The following is a 16,156-nucleotide window of genomic DNA, read 5'->3' on the forward strand; positions in this document are numbered from 1 at the left end:
AGTGAACTATTTCATGTCGTTGCCTTTTTCGAATGCTGCTGTTGAACGATTATTTAGTGATCTAAAAAATATCAAAACAGATAAACGCAATAGGCTCGATAATGAAACGGTTGCATCAATCCTCTGTGTAAAATCTGGCTTGAAAAGAACGGGAACAACTTCTGTACAACTAATGAAAACTCTTAACGCTAAAAATTAAATAACTATGTAAAAAGAGCTGTTTCATCTTAACTGACAGTTAAATATTTGCAACAATATTTCTGTTAGATGTAGGGTAGGTATACTCAACATTGATGAAACAAACGCTGGCCGTAACAGCGTATTACACTTGAAAATTTCGACGGGTTCATCCAGTGTCTAAGTAGCTCAGTTGGAAGAGCAGTCGCCCGGCAAGCGGAAGGTCGTGGGTTCAATTCCCGCCTTAGGCAGTTCGATTTTTTCAAGTTATTTATAATTTTCAAANNNATACCACACCTCAAGTTTGTACAGTCTAATGCAAGTGCAAGCGAATCTAAAAAAATTAGACTTAGCATGAATAAAATATAACTAAACGATTTGTGTTTTATTTACAGACTGACCAGAAATATAATAAAAACTTGGAGTTGTGTACTCATTTTTTATTCCAAATTAGTTTACGCTGTCAGCGCATACATTTTTGCACAGAATAATATTTTAGGCCTCAAACAGAATTGAAATAAGGGTAAGTATACGCCACCTGCTCGTGTTGTCGCTTGTCGCAGTTCCTTTCATACGGTAACACACTAGTCCACGGTAGAGTCCATAAATAATAAAAGATTTCGTGTATGAAAAATCCGCTAGATGGCAATACGCAGGCGTGACTTGTGAGGTCCGTCCGAGTGCTGCATGATTGGATATTTTTGGCATAGCATTGATAGATACTGTCAAAATTCACCAATCGTAGCAGCTAGAGCCATCATTTATCATACGCGAAAACCCTCATTACTTCCGAAAGGATTTATCTACGATTTCCCGCAATTTCCCCTTTTATAGTCTTTCCCCTTTTCTTTCCCCTCTTGACCCTAATTTCCCCTCAAAAGGGGAATTTCCCCTCAATGTGGAAACACTGTCCACCACTTTGCACAGAGTAATAAAAAAAAACTTGGTTGATTGATTGATTGACATTGATATTTTTTTAAAACACAGATTAATAATTTTATATTGAATGAAAGATGATAATGTGCAGATGTCGCTAGCTAAGCTTTTCAAAATCATGATTTTGTCCCGTGTGACGTGCCTTAAAGGATTATTTATTATTTGTCGGCGCCGGATACAGATGCTGCAATTATTATTGATGATTAATAGTACCAATCTTAATATTATGTTATCTGTAGAAATCTGTAGAGCAGAAGGTTTGTGATTCCTAAACGTAACACCCGACTGATGCGCAGAAAAAGATAACTGTCAATTAGTTTTGTCATGTCAAGTGTGAGCAGGCGACTGCGAGGTTATAGTTCCAAAATACTGAACTGTCCTATCGATGACATTGACAGCGGGGCGCCACCGTCAATACCGAATCGCTGGTTCCGATTTTTGCCATGTTGGAAACCATAAAGTTGAACGATGGTAGCGCCCCCTTGTCATTGAGTTTGGCGGGACAGTTCAGCGTGGGTCATCTATATCTTTGACATCTTTGAGAGCGTGTTGAGTTTGGTGGAACGTTAAATTGTAGGAAAAGTGATTGTCAACCATCCAAGATATTATCTCCTTGCCCGTTAACCCACGCCAATGGAGATTCCACCCCTAGAGTTCCTTCTGATAGAGACCCAGTGCCTTTATCAGAAGTGGGATTCGAAGGGCACTATTCAAAGGAGATAAATCTTTCAGCATGCACAATTGCACACCTACGCTACGCAACTCATCAAGTCTTACATGGAGGATGCTGGCTCAGACATTGAGAGTTGGTGCAGGTTGACGGAAATTATTGTGATTGACGTAAACTTGAAGGGCCTTTGTGAGTGAGTGAGTTGAGGGGGCCGGGCCAAGGGCGCCCGGGCCACCCTGTTGCCGTGGTTGAAGGGGCTGTTTACGCCCGGGCCACGCTCTGATGTAATGTTGGTTTCCTGGTCGCATGGCTGCATGCCTGGATCAGCAGTAGGGTTCCCAACCCTCCCGGATTGCCCGGGAGACTCCGGAAATAATGGTTATCCTCCCGACCTCCCGGAGAGCAATATTTTCTCCGGTATTTCTAAAAATTAAATGCATCCATTGCTGCTCGTACTTGTGTATAAATTTTATCTTTAAAAGAACCAATCACATGGACCAGCATTACTAAACTCCAGGAATTATTAAATATTGACATAGATAGTGGCAAATTGTACGATGAGGTTGGACTTTTGCGTGAGGTGCAACCACATGTTATTGAAGAAAATCGAGTGGATTTACGCTGGGTTGACTTCTTTACGAAATCGAAAGACAGAAATCCTTGTCCTGAATTAAAAAAAATGGTCACGTTTGTTCTTTCCATTCCTGTCTCTACTAATGCTTCATTCGAACGCGTATTCAGCGTGATGGAGCAACTATGGAGCAAGCCCCCCCCCCACAATTCTCCCGGGTTGGTCCTTTCAAGAGTTGGCAACCCTAATCAGCAGTAGTAGTGGTGCGGTTTGAGGTAAATGGTTGAAGGAGCCTTGGCTTATGCCTTGCGCGTCGGGCCATGTTACCTAAACCCTGGTTTCCTGGTCGCATGCGGCATGGCTGCATGCCTGGATCAGCAGTAGTAGTGGTGCGGTTTGAGGTAAATGGTTGAAGGAGCCTTGGCTTAAGCCTTGCGCGTCGGGCCATGTTACCTAAACCCCGGTTTCCTGGTCGAAGGGGCCTCACGCCCGGGCCAGCTGTAATATTTTGGTTTCCTGGTCGGGCTTCGCGCCCGGGCCAGCTGTAATGGTTTGGTTTCCTGATCCAGAGTCATCAAGCCCTGATCAGCTGTATTTATTGTGATTCTACGATCTGATATTCGCACGCTCTGTAGTCAGGAATGGACGAGCTGTGATAATGAGAAATTGAATGTTTACAGATGGACAAACCCTGGACTAAGCGCACGAGGCCGTACGATAGTCAGGCTGGCCGTGTCGGCGCCGGACACAGATGCTGCAATTATTATTGATGATTAATAGTACCAATCTTAATATTATGATATCTGTAGAAATCTGTAGAGCAGAAGGTTTGTGATTCCTAAACGTAACACCCGACTGATGCGCAGAAAAAGATAACTGTCAATTAGTTTTGTCATGTCAAGTGTGAGCAGGCGGCTGCGAGGTTATCTTTGAGAGCGTGTTGAGTTTGGTGGAACGTTAAATTGTAGGAAAAGTGATTGTCAACCATCCAAGATATTATCTCCTTGCCCGTTAACCCACGCCAATGGAGATTCCACCCCTAGAGTTCCTTCTGATAGAGACCCAGTGCCTTTATATTTAATATTCAAAGCTTTTCAAAAAGAAAAAATATGTTCCCAACACAACGGCACCGCTTCCTACATAGATATTTTGAAATTAATAACATTAATGGACATTTTAAACACCGCGCCGCCGCCATCCAGTGTGATGAACACTAGCGCCAATTTGACTGTCTTGTTGATGGAGACAAGAAGAATAAAGCAAAGGAATATTTTTCATTCTGCCCATGCAATATTTTACTTTTTTGTTGTTTCTGAACGAGTACTAGAACGTCAAAGTCAAACAAATGTCAAATTGACAAAAGTCAAAACTTGCGCGTAGGCAATGGGAGTGTTTGTGTGACTTGGAATTGGAATTTTATTGGATTTTCCAACAAGCAGAAAGTAAAAGTGCTAAAAATACCATTAGCATTTATCCCCTAAAACAATCGTTTTTACGTCACCATTAGGAATAACTGAAAGTAAGCGCAATTCACATTAATTCAAGTTGGTTTAGTTCACCAGACTGTTACCAAACAGCTTAGCCAAACATTAATAAAACTACTGAGCATGGTAATTATTAGCGACGGTTTTCCTTGTACTGCGAATATTGTAATATATTATATCTTCGTTTATCTGATCTCTGTCAATTTAATACCTGAGCTCCTAGGACGATTTTAAGGTTGGAAGAAATTTATTATTTCCCTTAATTTAAACAAAAAGCATACCTACATGGTTTGTTTCTGTGTTAGTATGCTTCAGAGCATGTTCAACATTCTTTGCTCTCATATACACACATGTACATGTACAATACATCATAATGAACATTAAGTCACAATTTAATTGCCATTACAACTAGGATGACATCATAACTTTCATATACCGTATATGTCGCAGGCAAATTGTATGATTCCGCATTTTACAAACGGCGTCGTCAATTCACAAACGCTCGCTGTTCTATGAAATGCCGAAGGCAAAATGTAAATTGCCTCGGCACTTTATAATATGCCAAAACATTTGATAGCCAATTCAATCGCTGTTTACAAAATGCCGCGGCAAATTGAAGTATTTAGTTCTTTTTCTCACCACGCGAGGCGTTGCTAATCAAAACAAGAAAAATGGCGTCGGATAGTGGTGTTGTGATACAGAAAACAGTGCAAATTCTACGTATTCAAAGGACTTTTCACAAAAAAAAACATTTACTGTACTTAGTGAATTAAGAAAATTTTACGATTCACAAATAGGAGCAGTGAAAAAGCTATGGAAGAATAAAATAGTTTTTGAGGTTATCCGGCACGTAAAACACGCTAAGGTGACAATGGAATCTGGTGCTCGGAGGACTGCTGCGGAATATATTGGTATAAAAAATATTGTGTTATGTCTTCTAGACTTCTTCTTGGTATAATTAAAATGTAAGACTTATCTAAAGGACTGAGTATCGAAACTTATTTAATGTCATATTTTTATGTACCTACTATAGGTACGTCAATAGTTTAAATTAGTCTAGTGTTGTTTTTGTTTCGAAAATATTTTAATTACTTTAGGAGTAGCAAGTATTTTAGGTTTGTTTTACTTGAATAGATACCTACCTGATTTCTGAAATTATGTCTGATTTGTCCAACATGGTGTTTTATGATGGTCACCCTATTGCAACAATCATAGTCGAAATTTTATCAATTGAACGAGTTGCCAATTTGCCTTCGGCATTTCATAGAACAGCGAGCGTTTGTAAATTGACGACGCCGTTTGTAAAATGCGGAATCATACAATTTGCCTGCGACATCGACTTCGTAACCAAGGACTAAACCCAACAGTGCCAAACCGGTGAACGATTTTAGCGGCAAACTGAAGCGAGATCCGCGAGCAAGTAGGTAAGTACCTACACGAGACGCGAAGTGCGAAATGACACTGTAGTTTTAAATAAACTCAAAGACAATGTACAAAAGCGTGCAAGTCTGTCTGGAGAAAAATGGTATGCACTTTGGGCAATTATTAAAATAACTACTCATAATTTGTTAGTTTGTTGTTAGGTTAGGTAGGTTTGGTAAGCAATCTCAATTATTGCACATGAAAATAACGATAAATACCCCCGAATAGGTACACAAGAAAAGTAGTGTTACCGCTCTCGGTGATTTTATTTTCTTTTTGATAGCGTAATTATTGTCGTAGGTATTTAATTTTTCTACCATAAATTAGTAAGTCTGTTTAATTAAAACTAATTACCACTTTGAAATCTTTTGCATTTTGACGGTCCTAAGCCCGTGAAAGTATGAAGGGAAAATCGACAACTTATAAAAATCGTACCGCAATGAATGAAATGCGGCGCGGGCAGGCGCTTACGTGTGTGCGTGCGTAAGCGAGTGAGCCGTGACCACGGTGTAAGTGTTTTTTCAGACTGTTTCTGGGTGCTTTATTTTGACATTTTTGTACTGGACGATACAAAAATAAAAAATACGTGTTTTGTCTTTCGCTTCATAGATTATTATATTAAAATTTGGATACTGATACAAAAGTCACCCTGTATATCAAATTTGTATGAAAGCTATACTATTATTTTATTGTATTATTTATGAATACCATTGCATATGTGTCACATAAACATGTTTTTAATGTTTTTAAAACTTAAAATCAGACAAATAAAGCAAAAACATAAAATCTTCTTGTAAATACGGCAAAATCAACTAAAAACCAAAAATCTTATGTGAAAAAGTATAAATACAGATACAAATTTTAAAAATTGATATATATCATCAAAACCGGCTGGATATATATCGGATATATATCCGATATATATCAAGATATATATCCCTTGATATATATCCTCGAACCCTGCACAAAACATTCATGCATTTTCAGATCCACCGCAATGTTTGATAACTATCCCAACCACCAAACGAATGTAGACACTGGGAACACAGCAAATCAAAAAGTATTGAGGTTTGACAGAAGCTACCTCAAATCTTTGCCTGGGATACTTAAAATAATTCAAGTGGTATGTACCTACTTTTGTAAAATACTTATATTCTTATAACTTGCTGTTAGGATCCTAACGAATATTAGTAATAAATGAAATAGCGGACTGTATAAAAATAGGTGCTGTATTCTCGCCAGCCTAATCTATATCTATCTATATCTATATATATATAAAAATGAAACCCGTTTCGCGTTGTCACGGCATCACGTGTGAACGGCTGAACCGATTTCGATAATTCTTTTTTTTAAATGTTTGTGGAAGTCCAAGGATGGTTCTTACGGAAAAAAATATTAAGAAAATCTCTACGCTAAGGCGGTACGAAGTTCGCCGGGTCAGCTAGTTTACAATAATTATCTAGGATACGCGGTAATCGTGCGTCGACGGTGGTGTCCAAAAAGCGAGTGTGTGACCCGAGCGCAGCCGATGATGACGCTGTCGGCCCGAGGTGACGTTAGTCATTGTGCGCCGCCCGCACGTCTCCTCCCGCGCGTTGTTGGGTTCCCAACACTTGCTTTGCTTAGTCACGTAAAAGATAATGAAAATATTTTGTATGCTCTGCTTTCAGATATGCAACACTCTTGGATTTATATTGATAAAGGTGTCTACAGCATTCATTTCACCTATATTTTATAACATATTATACTGGGTGGCAAACATGATTACATTATTCTTGTTCCTCATGTATCTATTCCATTTCGTGGAGAAGTATGATCACCTGCCGTGGCACAAGTATGAGTTCTTCTACTGTGGTATTGTGGTGTTGACATACATTGGAACGTCAATATTTGCAGCCACTCTAGCAGAAAGCACTGGATATGCTGTTGGGGTAAATATCAATTTTATTACTTAAAATGCTTACTAGTTTCTTGTTTCCATTTATGTATATAGCTTCTTGTTCGATTGCATTTGGACTTTGAGAGATTTGTCATACATTTCTTAATTCCAAGTTGAATAAAATTGTTTTTTCATGCATTATTTCAATCAATCACAAGTAGATTATTATGTATAATGGATTGTTTTTTCTTTACAGTTCTTTGGTTTTTGTGCTATCGTCTCATATACTTTTGATGGCTACTTGAAGTACAGAGGGTGGAAGAGAGGCCTGCCTCCTCAGTAAGTCTTGAGCACCTATGACAAGCATCCAAAGGAATTCAATGATGAAGGATGGTTCATTTTTTTTTGTCATTGGTAAATAGTAACGAACTAATGATGACTGATCTTTTGTAGATTGAAATGTATTTATGGCCATTTACTGTTATTATTTAGGTTAATATTTTGTTTTACCTCACCGATCATAAGATGTTGGTTGTATGTTAAGTTATAATACGTTATAAGTTTTTTTAAGTTACTATTTAATTTTTTTACACTTGGATACTTTGATGTAACCTATTACTTATAATAGCAAAATCATCATTATAATATCTGTTTTCAAAATCTGAAAGGAAACTATGAAAGGAATCTCAAGTATGTACCGAGTACTACTTCATATTAGTTATAAGTATTTTAACGTGCCTGACATACCAAGTGCCTTAAAAATAACTTTTCAGAATTAAGACAATTCATTATATTTTTCACAGTTATAAAATGGTTTAAAACCAGAGTTACTTAGTGTTTTTGAGAGTCTATAAGATCATTATCTGTCAATTATTATTACTGTTATTTAGTATATTCTATTGGGTCCACTAATGATGCATTTATATTTTTAGATGCACTTATACACATAATATGAAATGCACTTTAATCATTAATAATGCACAATGTACTTTTTTTTTGTATTATGGTTACTTTTTACATAATTTTTGATATGATGCAGCTATGGCGCAGAGTTATTCAGGAAATACAAGAATCTCTTTTATCCGTTGATACCTTCTTAATGTACTGTTCACACCTGTCGTCTGTTTTTCTGATCGAATAGGTTTTCGAAAATATTCTAGACCACTACCTACATGATTTTGGTGATTAAACAAAAATTTACAGGCTATAAACAAATGGTCTGTAATAAGAACGGGTTATTAGATGAACCTATAATAATAATAAACTTTCTATTTTGTTCAATTAAGGATCAAATTGAATTAAGGGTTTTTTTTTTCAATTTCTGAATATTAAGATATCAACTTATTAATGTATTATATTCTAGCTAGAACATTTAATGTTAATCATGTTAAGAATTTAAATATGTATATGCCTCTGCCTCACAAGGTAACATTTATTTTGTTAGCATGTATTTATTAAAGGAAGGAAGATACTTTTACACCCTAACGTTTTTATACACTTAAATGTTTTTGTAAATAGATTTTTGAAGCTTTTTTTTTTTTTTTTTTTTTTTTTTTTTTTTTATCCACAACGAGGAAGCTCTTTAATAAGCTTTTAACATTCATGATAAGTTTTAATATTTTGGTAATTGTTATATTTGATAAGCTTAATAATTTTTGTTACCATGGTTAATTCAAATATGTAACATCGTGAATATCCCAGTAACTATTAGTGTAATAGTAATATTGGTGAATATCGCAGTGCATTTTGGAAGTGGGGCTGCTCCCTTAACTGTTTATTTTTTGAGTGTATGTGTGTCGCAGTCTCCCGTGCCTTCTAAATATTCGAAAACACATTATTTTCTCTAGAGTCAGTAGCCACTTGTATTTTACTTATGAATAAAACAGTATGAACACATTTAAAGCGTATTTAATTATAAATTATAACAATAAGTAATAATTACCTATAACGATTTTAGGATTTTTACCCAAGTACATACATAAAGATGCCAATATAAATCCAAATTGGTTTAGGATAGTAATATACAAATGTAAAAGTATTTTATGTAAATATTATAATTAAGAATAACAATTGCAAATATTGAACAGAATTGATTAACACAGTGCGAAATGGTATTTAAAATTGGTCAAGAAGTGTAACTTCGAATAAAATATTGTAAACATAGAATCTAAATTCGAGTGCTTAATTATTGTGATTTAACATACAGCTAAGTTTAGTATTATTTTGACACTGATAGTTATACAGGGTGTCCCGTAATGTAACGTCAAGCCGGAACTGGGTGTTGAGGCAAGTTGTGCTGGTTATCAGAAAAATATAAAAAAAAATCTATGTGGCATATTTTCAAAATAATAGGCATTTAAAAAAAATCTAAAAATTCTACTCCAGGTGACGGTCCTTTTACTCGTGTTGCCACAAATCTTCACTTTTTCCAAATTTTTTTTTGTTACGTCACCCTGAATAATGCTTCTCTAAATTGTTATCAAAATTACAAAACCAGCTGCTCCAGCTTGGATGAAAAAAATACATTATTCCCAAAAAAAATTTCAAAATAAAAATTTTGCCTAGTTTAAACTGACTGTACTGAAAAAAAAATGTACTACGCGATTGTGGCAAGNTTTTTTGGGAGTAATGTGTTTTTTTCATCCAAGCTGGAGCAGTTGGTTTTGTAATTTTGATAACAATTTAGAGAAGCATTATTCAGGGTTACGTAACAAAAAAAAAAATTTGGAAAAAGTGAAGATTTGTGGCAACACGAGTAAAAGGACCGTCACCTGGAGTAGAATTTTTAGATTTTTTTTAAATGCCTATTATTCTGAAAATATGCCACATAGATTTTTTTTTATATTTTTCTGATAACCTGCACAACTTGCCTCAACACCCAGTTCCGGCTTGACGTTACATTACGGGACACCCTGTATACCATAAAAAAGATAACAATTATCTAGTAAAATACATATAAACTATTAGATATAAAGAATACGAGATCAGTTTTTCCTAGAAGTTAGTTACAATACAAATGACATCACTTCGAAACTAAACGTTTAAACTTGTAAGCCTACTTTTAATAGGGGTAATTTTGCAAAAAAAGTGTGCCTGCTGTTAATAGGCGCCATTATTTAACACAAAAATGTTCAGTCTCATGTGTGATGTCATACATACAACATGTAGGTACCTACATATTTACAACTATCATATTCCATTTTGGTTAGGTTGGGTTCATACAAAAAGTTGTATTGACCATCAGGATCGCCCTCTTTTGGGTTGGGGCAGGGGGGTTGGTCCGCACAACGGATTAACTGAGCATAGGTGGAACTCGGGTTAAGGTTCGCTACACCGGCAACTCCCCTATGCTCAGAAAGAAGGACACTGGTGGATTTTTAGTGGGTAGGCCCCTCCCGTCTGGAGGGGAGAGCCCCACATAACCCGTCGCCTGCTGACCACAGCGGCGAGTATGCAGCTCAATGCATTTTTACCACCTNAGTGGGTAGGCCCCTCCCGTCTGGAGGGGAGAGCCCCACATAACCCGTCGCCTGCTGACCACAGCGGCGAGTATGCAGCTCAATGCATTTTTACCACCTAAAAAAAAGGGGGGGGGGGGGGTTTCCTATTGTAGATTATATCGTATGGATTTGTAACAAAACAACTAAGGTCCCTTTGTCAGAGAGTATAATTATCGTGCACACTTATTACACGTTTGACATCGCTCAATTAGACCGAGAAGTAATGGTTGAACGGGCTGTTAATTAATTACAAGTTAATTGTTACAAAAATAGTTATTAGGTGGTCTAGGTACATGATGTAAGTATTTGTACGAAAAAATAAAATGGAACCAAAATGGAATAGGTACTAAATTCCTAAAATTATATTTTCAACTGTGTTTCGTCAAGTCCCATTGTTCAATTTTAATGTTGCGACACTACGTTTGACACGAATTATGAGCAATTGTTGCATATTTTACAAGGGACGAAGTTACAGCAAAGAACATTATTCTTCACAAATAACGCGTTGAGACTAGGACAGTGACGTCACTGACTATAAATAGAACCTCCTTTTTTTAACTCGGTTAAATAATCAGCGAGAACAATACGTCATTGGGAGGTGCTCTCCACACGTAACTAATCGCGCAAGTATAATATTAATTCCATTCCGAACCAATATTATTCAAAATGACCTTAACTTATATCACAAACATTTAAGACTTACATTAAGTAGTATAAGTACAAACTGAGGTACAGTAATAGAAGCGCTTAGAACATACAATCATTATTACACATGCGTGAGCACAAAATAGGTGGGTCGCATGATAAATATTGAAAAACAAAATAAAAATACCCATATATTATCATGCAGCGCCATGAGAATTTACGGACAACGGAATTTTTCGGAACTAAATTCAAAACAGTGAAAATAATATTTTGTTGAAACTCTTGATCAATACCTTGCCCAAACAAGGTAAAATCAGTGAATACACTGTGAGTAAACATTATTTATTAAAATTTTCCTTATTACATAAAACTTTGATTAATTCAAAATACTTAAATATTACTTAAACGAAACAGGAAAATTAATAAATAAATCCTTATAACTAGTCTTTGAATAAACGTGGTCGTTAGTATAGTAGGTAGGTATATAAAATTGTAATAAAATATGTAATATCAAGTCGATTTCTAAAACAATTGATTAAGTTGATTAATTATGAAAATCAATGTTTTAGCAAAATACGATTTGGGTGCCTTTCTAACTGAACATATACATTATTAAACAACAAATGCATTATTTATGCTGCGTCGATTTTTCTGCTTAGTTTTGTCAGAAATTAATATTTTGTTTGATATTCAATTCGGCCTATAGTCGCTTGTTAGACCTATACAATAAAATACTTCGAAAAACTCTGCTTCACCTATCTACATTATTCAGTCGAGCACGAACGTTTGAAGCCACCCTACAGATTGAGCACCACTTGATTATAGCCTCTGAACCTTTCCAAACTTCTGGCACATGCTGCACAGCTTTGTTTCGCAATCTCCCTTTTAATTCCACAGAATTTACTTTTTCGTCTACATTTTAATGCTGACTTGAAACAAGCTAAATAAAACCGTTTAAAAACGAATTCGTCTTAGAGCGAAATGAGTTAAACGTGACCACCAAATCTAAAACCCGTTGGATTTCAAATACTTCACATAAGTATTGTAGTAAATCTGAAGTGAAAGCAGTTCATCAACGGAATATCACTACGGGATATATTGCCATAAATTGAGCCTTAGTAACTTAGGGATTTGATCCTCTTCAAGCATCAAGTGTTCATCTCGCCACGGCAAAGCGCGGTGCACACCATGTAGTCAAATTTTGACACTATAGCACTAGACGCGTGAGTGAGCAACTCTGACTGAGACGGATGGCAGTTAGCCGAGGTTTGGTCGATTTTTTTATGCAGAACAGGGCAGGTTTTTTATTTTAATCGATGAAATTGTTGACGGACTTAGCTGGAGGCCTAGGGCAGCGCGGGCGGTGTGAGCACGTGTGGCGCGGCGGCGCCCACGCGGCTTCCCTGCGCCAGGTCACCAGCCTGCAGCGCGCGCACCTTCAGGAAGGCCTCCAGCCCGTACAGCACCATGCTTAGGTAGCCGAAGAACTGGCAAACATGAAACAAATCACACTTAAAACGTATCTTTTTAAACTAAAAGTTGGGCATACGACATTGGCCGTATAGGTGTCGAATTTTAAATCATCGCTATTAACAAAATTAGCAGTAGTTTTTTTAAATGCAAGATAAGGCAATCGCACCTGGTGTTAAGTGAGATGCAGTCTAGAATGGTACATAATTATCTGCCCTGTAAGTGTCTATTCACTCTCGCCTTGAAAGGGCCCGGATTATAGTATAGACCATTTTGTAGTTAAATAGTACATAGCTGGTATTAGGGTCATATGATAAGCACGAGGTTGTGTGGTAAACAGTTTTTGAGATTATAGTAGAGAAAATAATTAATTTTTTAAATAACAAATTATGGAAATGGTCCCAAATTATACCTGCTCACACACAGACGCGTTCGTCAGCAATCAAAATCCGTCAATTGCATAGCAAATTGACCCTAGATAACTACTCGGAAGACCTCATATGGCCAAGGTCCCTTGAGTCATTAACCAATTTAGCCCTAGTATTATTTGAGTCACCTCTGTAAACTACTTACTCACATAAGATTACTAGTGCCGACATCTTTATGTAGTCATCGGCTAAATATAATACTTAATAAACATTTATAATGCAGGTACACCTTTGTATGGCATTTAATTAACAAAGCGTCGTGTTTCACCTTCTATAATATAAAAATGACTCTCAAAATATGTTGGTAAGCGCATAACTCAACAATGCAACGACTGGACTAATTTTACCAATTCTTTTTTTTTTCAAATGTTCGTTAAAAAGTCCAAGGACGGTTTTTACGGCGAGAAAAATTCGAATAATATCCGGGAAAACCCTAAAAACGGCCCTTTTTACACGAGGACGAAGCCGCGGGCGGAAAGCTAGTTATAAATAAAATGATCTCATTATATGCCATAATTTCTGCATTGAGTTGCATCAATGTTATTGTGTTGGAACCCATTTATTGAGGAAGACTTTACATCACCCTGCAGCCAATAGAGGCGGATCAGAAAAGAAAAATGTTGCAAAAACGGGAAATTATTCAAACTATTTTTACGCGTACGAAGTCGCGGGCACAGCTATACAGGGTGTTAGGTAAATGGGTATATGAGCCGACACTAGCCCATGTTAACATATGCATATAAATGTTATGGTGAAGTCAGAAAATTGATATCATCATTTTAAATATTTTAATTTTCATACAAATCTGATTTGAAACATTTTATTTTGTATGAACATTTAAAAAATTAAAATGATGATATTAAATTTCTGACTTCACCATACCATTTATATGCATATTATGTTAACATGGGCTAGTGTCAGCTCATATACCCATTTACCTAACACCCTGTATATGTATAAATATGGCAATGTTTTATTTGTATAAACAAAGTCTAGATATGTATAATATTTTATAATACAATGTTAGTCCTAGGTACTAAGGCAGGTATAAACCAATACTCATTTCCATGTGATTCGTAAACAGCGCACGTATGACTGCCGACAATGATTGCAATGTGTGTCACCGAGTCAATAGGACATGGATTCTCTAGCTAGACTAGACATAATATAAAATATATTTTTTATCAAACATTTATAACCCCTTTTTTCTTATTAGTGACAGATGTTATCATACTAAATTTGTATCTTGTAGAGTCCTTCAATCTATCTACAAGATTTGAGCAAATTTAGGTTACCGTCAATTTGTATACAGTTACAGGGTGTTTTGATTTAGAAATATGATATGAAAGTAATCTTAATTAAATAATTGTTAACAGCAACATTAAAACTGCAATAGGGATAAAACAAATATTTCACATTTTGAAATTACTATTATTAAGAATTTTAAGTACAAACTTACCCCAGCTGCTGAATAAGCCGCCGATCCGAATGCAACAACAATCGTAGATGCAATCAAGAACAAGAAGACCAGCACCACATTGCCGACCAGCTCGATCTTCAGCCACTTCAGGTTGTGGTACTTCTCCACGACATGGAACACATACAGCGCGAGCAGCGCTCCGGAGAAGATGAAGCCGACGGCAGCCACAGTGTTGAAGAACACACCGCGGCCATTCGACCAGAACGCTGATGCTTGGATGCAGATGAACGCAATCAAGTTAAATAGCTGGAAAAATTTATTACATGGTTAACTTCTTCTTATATATATAAAAGAAAGTCGTGTTAGTTACTTCGCTTATAACTCGAGAACGGCTGAACCGATTTAGCTGAAAATTGTCAGGGAGGTAGTTTAGAGCCAGGAGAAGGACATAGGATACTTTTTATCCCGTTCGAAACAAAAAAAAGTCTGCTTATTTATTGTCATTAAGGCGGAACAAAGTTCGCCGGGTCAGCTAGTTTATTATAAAATATTGAATTAAAAATGCTAAATTATGTAGAACTAAACTATTTTTAGTGTTAATCATGAATAGATGAAAGTTATGGATTTGAAAAAACTTAATTTCATGCTTGAAATCTCTAAAAATTAATAGAATGAATATTGAAACTTAAGCTAGGTTCCACCATCTTACTTTAACAAACGTCAAAAATCTGTCAAACTCCATACAAAAAGCACCAGTATTGTTATAGTTGCGGTTAAAGTAAGTTGGTGTAACTCAGCCTTAGGATTTTTTTAACAAGTAAAACTTATTTTGAAATACTCACAATAATAATAGATTTGATGATGCCGGGTGGTGTTTTTAGGTACGATGGATCAAAGCGTGTTTCTGTAATAAACACGGTGTTGGAGGAGCCCAAGAATTGAGGTGGCGGTGGCTGGTTTGGATATGTCATGATTATTCATCTGCCAAAGAAAAAATTTAATAAAGTATTGTATAGTAAACTAGGTACATTTTAATACACAGTAAAAAAAAGGTAATGAATAAATAGAATACCAATAAATATAATTCTATTACTAAAAAGAAATTATCAATCGGAATGAGAATGGTTACTTACATAATTCATACAAATGATAAAAATGTACGGCTCAGTTTAGAGGCACCACACCACACAACTCACGATTTCACGCTGGTCGAGTGAGATAACTGAGTACGGACGCTAAGTACCAATGGAGTCATCATTCTCCTTGACACATAATTATTAACGGATACCCAAAGTTACGTGAATGAGTCACAATTTCACGAAGACGAGTTGTATTTTGTAGTAATACGGTTTGTTTACATAAAATTTGAGTTGTTTAATTATTGCATTTGGGCATAACCATCAACTTTATCTGTGATTTTTTCATTAAATTAATAAAATAGTCCATCTAATTCCACTGTTTTTACATACAAAAGTTAAGTACAATACAAAATAAACACAAACTTAATGTTTGTTCGTAGGCTTCAACGCGAGATTTTTGAGCAAAAATCATTGA

The 16,156-nt window shown here is 36.1% G+C and overlaps 2 protein-coding genes across 6 annotated transcripts; one reads left to right on the top strand and one right to left on the bottom strand.

Moving 5' to 3' along the window:
- The first annotated feature begins 3,701 nt into the window (after window positions 1-3,701).
- LOC114362247 (CKLF-like MARVEL transmembrane domain-containing protein 8) lies at window positions 3,702-9,261 on the top strand. Of its 4 annotated transcripts, none has more exons than XM_028317550.1 (5): window positions 3,702-3,873; window positions 6,248-6,383; window positions 6,931-7,191; window positions 7,396-8,664; window positions 8,727-9,261. In XM_028317550.1, the coding sequence occupies exons 2-4, from the start codon at window positions 6,258-6,260 to the stop codon at window positions 7,480-7,482; spliced, it is 474 nt and encodes a 157-aa protein (XP_028173351.1). In that variant the 5' UTR covers window positions 3,702-3,873; window positions 6,248-6,257; the 3' UTR covers window positions 7,483-8,664; window positions 8,727-9,261. The 4 variants fall into 4 exon arrangements, with proteins under 4 accessions (XP_028173351.1, XP_028173354.1, XP_028173353.1 ...); XM_028317553.1 differs by having other exon boundaries at window positions 3,726-3,796; XM_028317552.1 differs by lacking the exon at window positions 3,702-3,873 and adding an exon at window positions 4,069-4,138.
- Window positions 9,262-10,618: 1,357 nt separating this feature from the next.
- Window positions 10,619-16,156, bottom strand: LOC114362246 (CKLF-like MARVEL transmembrane domain-containing protein 4). 2 transcript variants are annotated; one of them, XM_028317549.1, is made up of 4 exons: window positions 15,736-16,156; window positions 15,448-15,583; window positions 14,642-14,908; window positions 10,619-12,771 (listed from the first exon to the last, which is right to left on the bottom strand). In XM_028317549.1, the coding sequence occupies exons 2-4, from the start codon at window positions 15,571-15,573 to the stop codon at window positions 12,631-12,633; spliced, it is 534 nt and encodes a 177-aa protein (XP_028173350.1). In that variant the 5' UTR covers window positions 15,574-15,583; window positions 15,736-16,156; the 3' UTR covers window positions 10,619-12,630. The 2 variants fall into 2 exon arrangements, with proteins under 2 accessions (XP_028173350.1, XP_028173349.1); XM_028317548.1 differs by having other exon boundaries at window positions 15,445-15,583.

This window comes from Ostrinia furnacalis, unplaced genomic scaffold, assembly GCF_004193835.3.
Source record: "Ostrinia furnacalis isolate ACB-3 unplaced genomic scaffold, ASM419383v2 OfSCF6303, whole genome shotgun sequence".
Classification (NCBI taxonomy): Eukaryota; Metazoa; Arthropoda; class Insecta; order Lepidoptera; family Crambidae; genus Ostrinia; species Ostrinia furnacalis.